The 7,500-nt window shown below is 33.7% G+C and overlaps 1 protein-coding gene across 1 annotated transcript in view; it reads left to right on the forward strand.

Annotated features, from left to right (window-relative positions):
- The window catches only part of LOC144979766 (E3 ubiquitin-protein ligase LRSAM1-like), a gene marked incomplete in the record, with an annotated part of 41,346 nt that overhangs the window by 32,413 nt on the left and 1,433 nt on the right, over nucleotides 1–7,500 (forward strand). Inside the window, 1 exon segment of the mRNA XM_078926836.1 lies at nucleotides 153–7,500. This exon segment is cut by the window's right edge and continues 1,433 nt beyond it. Within this exon segment, the coding sequence (XP_078782962.1) occupies nucleotides 153–281 (129 nt within the window).

Raw genomic sequence — 7,500 nt, forward strand, 5'->3', positions numbered from 1 at the left:
TGTGATCAAAGTCAAACCCAGCTACTCGTTTACTGACTAGAGAACACTGAGCCCTAAAACATTCTGATGTTACACAAATTCTAAATACCATTTTTTTTTTCTCTCCTAATTTCTATTTTATTTTCCTTTTTTCTTTCTTTTTTTTAAAACAGTCCAGCGTCATATTCCTACCTTGTGGTCATGTGTGTTGCTGTGGTCAGTGTTCACCAGCAGTCAAAGACTGTCCACTGTGTCGGGAAAGCATTCAAGCCAGAGTCAAGCTCAGCATGCCTGCCTCTTAGTGCTGTTGAGGAATGGGAGGAAGGAAAATTATGTACAATTCAATGCAAGCAGCAATGCCAATTAAATTAATTTGAAAAAAACAAAAAACAAAACAAAATATGAAACAGTGCTTTTCATCATTGCTTTTTAGTTTTGTCCAATGTGCGACAGCAATTTGCCTGCAATATCTGTCCTGTAGAAAAAAGAAAAAGAAAAAAAAGACATTATATATTGTTGATGTATTAATGATTATATATTACATAGCAAAGTGCTGCTATAAGACCATTATAATTATAACCATGAGTTGGAATATTTCTGGTTTCCGTAGGTTAGAAAGGACAGGAGTTTAACAATTGCTTGTTACTCTCTAGAGAGGACATTCTATTGCAAAATAAAACAAAAAAGATTTAAATCCACCTTGACCCGGATTTGAACCAGACTTGATTGCCTGTGATCCTAGTACCCTACCTATTGAGTCACTGCTGTATAATCTCTATTCATTTTATGGCACAAACTGTTTTCTCTATGGTGATTTAGATCACCATTCACCAACACGATAACGTGACTCAATACATGAATGCAACAGTAATTCAGATATACATGAGACATTACGTCTTTTATGCCTATAAGATTTATATTGCACATAAAAGTGACCTATCTCGTCAAAGTTGTGGTATGTCAGGTGTTAATAGTGAACTTGATGCCAGATAGAAGTATTAAAGTTGAAATGACCATGTGCGGCTATGTGGTCGAGCGGGTGTGACGTTTGCTTTTGCATCAGTAGCTCCTCTGAGCATGCATAGTTGAGTTTTTTAAAAAATACTTTTTACTCATATTCTCTCACTGTACTCAGATGTAAAATGAGTACCTGACCATTAACAGTGTTATCTCTGAAAAAAATTTGTAATACCACCTAACGTCCAATATGTTAAGTGTTGCTTTTGACTAGGGATCTCTTATAAAGCGCTTTGAGCATGTTTGGTTGATATTGCGGTATATAAATGCTCAATTTTTGTCTTTTCCCCAATGAAAGATAAACAAGCCTCCTATTTTTTTAAATTACAATTTTACAACAATTCCAATTACCAGCACCAGTGCCATCCTGACATAACACATGTTTGATATGATTGGTCACATTTGAGGCTGTGCCAAAAGGTTGTTTTTTTTCAAATTTGAAACAAAAAGTCATCAATACAAAGTTATTTTGAAATGCCTTGGAATAATGTAGGATTCAACAGTTTCTGTGGAGGAAGTAAAGAAAAATAATATAATGGTAATATCTTTATTGTCCATGAAGGCAATTTTTCATTTGATTACAACATATACATGATATACGCAAACAGACATAAATGAAACAAAAGTGCAAAACCACACATACATGCACAAACACACTCACAGACTCACGCTTAAATAGGCTTCAAGCAGCAAAAGAATAGTAGAAAACGTAGATTAAGTACCAACTGTGTGGAGGCAGCTTTAGTGCTTTTTTTGCTCATGTCAGCTCTATGAACTTTATGATTTAACTAAATATTTACAATCACACCGAACTAGGAATTCTCACAGACTTAGTGACCGAGTGTCAAACATTTGATATTATTTTTTAAAAAACTTATTCTTTCCTTTCTTTGAAAGTGCACGAGAACTAGCTCATCAAAGACGCTGTTAAGAAATATGAGTATATCTACATTAAGTAGCACACAAATTTCTCTTTCCATCACCATTCAACAACATGAAAACAACAGTAGTTTCTTTTTTACCGTCTCTTTTTTCTTTTTTTTTTTAATTTGCCACTGGTGAATGTTTATACTATCAACATTTTGCAGCAGTCAAGTGAAATGCCTGCAATAGCAGGTTGTGCGTGTCTGTGTATGTTTGTGCGCGTGTGCATGTTTGTTTGTCATTGTTCAGATATCTGACTTTGTAAAGTGCTTTGAGCCCTCGGTAAAAAGTGCTAAACAAATGTGATTATTATTATTATTATTATTATTATTATTATTATTATTATTATTATTATTATTATTAAAGTGAAGGCTTTTCATATTTTTTGACTATTAAATTTGTATGTGATGAATTGTAACTGTCCGGTTTGAAAATGTTGAAAAATTTTATAGCTTAAATTTGTCAACGTTGAGTTAAGTGAAATATTTTCACTTTCAGTAAGCAGGATCAATACAGTATCCACCCGTTTAAAATCAAGATATGAAATAGAGGTCGGAAGTCTCAGATTTTAGACTTAATGACATTTTGGTAGTCATATATTATTGTCATATATCATATCTTGATTTATAATGTAATTTATCAAGTTGAAGTTTACTGGCAACTGTAAAGTCAAAACTGTTAACAAAATATAAATCTCAAAATTGTGATGGGTTTCACTTAAACCAGTTAACAGCTGTACTTAAAAAAAACTCTTATTTAAACATTTGGCCAGAAAACTCGTCCTTCGAATGTCAATCGATTTAAATGACCCTCATCTTGGCAGAAACTTTCAAACCTTGTATTCAATCAAGACCCTGTTTTTGCCTAGATGGAGGTCACTTAAATCGATCGATATTTGAAGGACGAGTTGTCTGGCCAAATTTTTGAATACATGTTTTTCCAGTGTGTGGTAGTTAACTGGTTAAACTCACTTTTTTTTTCTGGTTCACTCTGGCATAATACCATGTTGAACAAGCAGGACACATATTTGGCATTCACATTACTATTATATATATATATATATATGAATACCAAGTACAATGTTTGTTATGATGTGTTGTTGTTCTAATGTATAATTATAATATTGCAAAGAGGAATTTACCAACAATGTGTGTGTTCTGTACCGTGTAGACAGAAATGGACGTGGTTGGAGTCACAATAAAGGCTAGGTGAGTGAGTGTATATTTAGTAAGGGCTGTTGTATCATTGGATCCTGGTTTACATTCATTGAAATGTATCAGAAAACATGTAAAGATATACTGATGTCAATGTCAATATTTATCTCATTACCGATGTCAATATTTATCCCTTTTAAAATTAAGGTTGTCTTAAGTTGGGAGTACTTACATTTTGGAGGCTGTGAATTATCCTTATGTGTTGATTTTATATCTATTACATTTTTTTCTAATGTTATGTGCTGCAATATTTGTGAATCTGTTCTAAAATGAGTTCTTACTATTATGTGAATTACAACCCAAAGCGATTATATTGTCATATTCAATACTCGTCATTGAATTAAGTAATGCAGAAAATATGTACAGGTTGATACCAAGTACAATTATTGACTATCTTAGTGTTTTTGTGTTTTCCGTAGTAGTTAATAAATACTAATCCAGTTGGGATTTCATGCTATTTTGAATGTTATTTTTTTCTGACTTTCCGTTTTGTTACACATACCTTTCAGATGGCCATGTTAATATTTTGCATTCACCGTTATACTTGCCTTTTTCTTTCTTTTTTTGTTACTACAAAATGTTTTTGACAATTTTCCCCAAATAAGATTTAGTGATGCCAACTACAATGTAGGTGATAATAAGATGTGATTATTAAAATGCTTTGATTTATGACAGGAAAACTTTCAGCCAGAAACATTCATTTTCACACATTGTAAGTTTGATTGTTTGCATGTTTTGGTTTTATCATTGAGGAAGAATTTGCCTGAAGCTTTTATTATTATATTTATTTATTATATTTTTGCGTTTATTTAGGCTTGTATTTTTTCTCCACTTCCGTCCTTATCTTCCTCGTTTTCCAGTTTTATTTTAAGGCTTTTATAATCACAAGAAATGCCCCAATGTCTATATTGATAGTAAGAGTACTCAATGCTCAAGAAGCTACCATGTCGTACACACTGTCAAACACCTTTTCCATATTCTGTCGCAAAATTATTTAACAAAATTATTATAGAATCTAAAATTAAATTTCATTATTGCAATACAAATGTCCATGTACACCTTTTAAAGTTTCTCTTACCATTTCAAAGCTTGCTAGAACTTTTCCATGTCTTTTCAAATATCTATTAAAAGCATTCTTTGTTTTTGTGGTCACGTGACCTTTGCTCCATCAGTATATACATTACAGTTTCCTCTATTGTTGTTTATTTATAACAAGAAAGTGACTCAAGAAATCCTCTTTTGTTTTATTTGTTATACTTTCATAAACAAACAAAATCCTGTTTTGCCTTTTTTTTAGTTTGTGTGTTTTTCAATTAAATGCTCCACTGAACAAGATACTGGTGCAGTGGATCTCGGATTCAATGAGCTCAGGTCCAATGACGTGGTGAGTAGAAATTCCTGCAGGGCAGAGTAACCATAAATAGGACAGCTTTAAGGATAAGTCGGCTATCCAATAATTTTTAGAATCTCATATAGTCTACTCACTTTCTCTCACCGTTTCCCAAATAAAAATACTGGGTGGGGATCCTGACCTCCCATAGCGGGCAGGGAGGTACATACTGTGTCTTCTATCCCCTTATATCTGTTATCCAACATGCTATCTGTCTTTGTCTCGGAATGAGATTACTTGGTTTTGTCCTGGCACTGGCCGTAATCCTAGCTGGGAGGGAAACAGTCAAATGCATAGTTATTGTTTTGGGAGATGATATTATTTTCCTTGTAAATCATCTCTAAAATAAAAATAATAATACATAACAGAGAGATGATTTGCAAGGAAAATAATATCATCTCTCTGTTATGTATTATTATTTTTATTTTGAATGTATAATGTAAGCATTTGAGTGTGTTCCTCTTTGTTGGATTTTGTGCTTGTGTCTGGATGAGACTTGTAGGTGATTTCAAACTAAGTACATTGGTGGTATGCCCTTGGAATCTACATCTGATCCCTATTTGTTCTCAATTCCCCTTTGTCTTACTTTTTCTTGGGTGCTTTAATTGTAATTCTAGAACTTTTTACTATCCCATATTCTTCCTTTTTACTGGCGCTGATATAACCTAAATGTGTTGCAAGCGCCGTAAAACCCTTAAAAACAAACAAAACAACAAATAAAAATAAATGCAAAGCTAAATTTTTTTCACCATACATTGTCAGTATTCCATGTTAAACTTGAGAATCTTAAAAATTGAATGATTTTAAATAAGAGGTCTAATGTTGTTTTAAAAAAATGGTATTTAAGTAATTTTGTCGAAACCTTTTTAAAATGCTGGATAGCCCACTTGTTTTAAAAGCCGACCAAATGATTCCTTTGGGCCTGTACAACCAAATAACTCTTTTGGGCTGGTACGACCAAATGATTCCTTTGGACAGGTAGTTTTGTTGATTTTTTCATCCACATATACAGTCTTTCTTGTAATAGGTGGAATGCTACCCCTCACTCCCCCGCTCCAACACAAATACACTTCTCCCTTTAGCATTTGGATTCTTCACAGGCCCCTAGCCATGCTTTCTCTTCTATCACCTGGCTTTGTCCTGGAATAAAACCATGGTACTGAAATGACCACCAGATACCCAGTCTTCTATGGTGGACTAAGGGGGGGGGGGGGGCGCAGAAAATAATCTCGACTGTCCCTTTGTGTGTGAAGTGAGTGCTCTACCAACCCCCACCCACAAAACAAATTAAAACAAAACAAAACATCAGCTACATTGTATCCGATATCCACTGAGTATGATTTATTCACCTTTGTTATTCTATGGATCTTCCACTTGCATTATGTGATGAACGTTCTGATGTTTCTCTCCTATTTCATGACTTTATCTTCATTTTGTTGTCTCATCTTATTTGTAATAATATGTATGTTATCTTTGGCCTCATTGTGACCTGTCATCTCATAACATTATTTTGTTGGGATGACTTGGATGTTAACAATAGAATTTTAAGTCATAACTTTGAAAACAGTCACCCATTTCCACTCCGTTCTCAGCATTTTATTTGGGTTATAGAGACATCCGGATAGTGGAATTAGTCCCTAAAGTGTACCAAAACAAAAAAATCCGTCCCCATGCCCAGACAACCTGTCCAGATAATGGGGACATGTAGGTTGTGGAGTTCCGGTGATAGAGAGAAGCGACTATGTTTTGTTGATGAAGACATTAGATATAGTTTTGTAAAGTGACAAAAACTAAAATGTCTCATTACCCTTGCTGGGAAGGAAACAGTCAAATGTATAGGTAGAGTTTTGGGAGATGATATTTTTTGTCTTGTAAATCATCTTTCTGTTATGCACTGTATTATTTTTTGTTTTACATATAAATATGATTTGTAAACATTTGAGTGTGTTCCTCTTAGCGGGAAACTGTGCTTGTGTCAGGATAAGACATTTAGGTGATCTCAAACTAAGTACACTGATAGTGTGCTCTTGGAATTTACACCTGTTCTCTATTTGAACTAATTCCCCTTTGTCTTCCTTATTCTTGTGTGCTTTAATTGTAATTCTGGAACTTTTTACTATCCCATTTTCTTTCTTTTTACTGGCAGTGATATGACCTAAATGTGTTGCAAGTGCTGTAAAACCCTTAAAAACAAACAAAACAATAAACCCAAGTAACTTATTTACTACTATAAATTCTTTTATTGGGCGTCTAACTCACCCCAGCCCAACTTATCACTGTTTGGCACAGTGGGTTAGTTTTAGTTAGAAAATTGATTGAACCTTGGTTATCTTTTGTTTTGTTATTTTACAAAATGATTACTTTAAGGAAGAGTGTTGCGTGTTGTATTTCATATTTTTATAAAGAGTTAGCAGCAAGAAATTAACTGTGATCAAAACATTATAATATATTTAGATTGGGATCACGTGACTTTTTCAGACTTTGTGACTATTGTCTGTATTCTTGTGTCGTGTGATTCTGCAGGTCGGTGGTGGTTGAGTTTCAGCTATAGTCTTTTCTATTCCCCTATGTCTGTTGAGGCTTTCTGTATGGATTTCCATCATCGTCATCATCAGCATCATCATCATTATCATCATCATCACCATCGTCATTGTCATCAACAAAATTCCACACACCGCTCATTTTTATAAAACAAATTAATTGACTAATATGTACTTTTGTAATGCAATTGATTCACTATATTATAATGACCGACATTCTCATACTTATACTTTGGCCTCACATAATATTGACAGCTTCAGTCACAAACCGTTCAACCTGGGGAAAACACAATTATGCAGTATTAATAATATTGGTTATCGCCAATCATATAACAGTCCAATTGTTTTCTCACATGTCAAATGAGTCATTTTCATTGGATAGTTTTACCCTATAGGATTGAAGATGCTTAAAATGAGAAAACTGCATATTCTTGGA

The sequence above is a fragment of the Berghia stephanieae genome, chromosome 9, assembly GCF_034508935.2.
Source record: "Berghia stephanieae isolate SIO BIC M18660-M18661 chromosome 9, UCSD_Bste_1.3, whole genome shotgun sequence".
In the NCBI taxonomy this organism is placed as follows: Eukaryota; Metazoa; Mollusca; class Gastropoda; order Nudibranchia; family Aeolidiidae; genus Berghia; species Berghia stephanieae.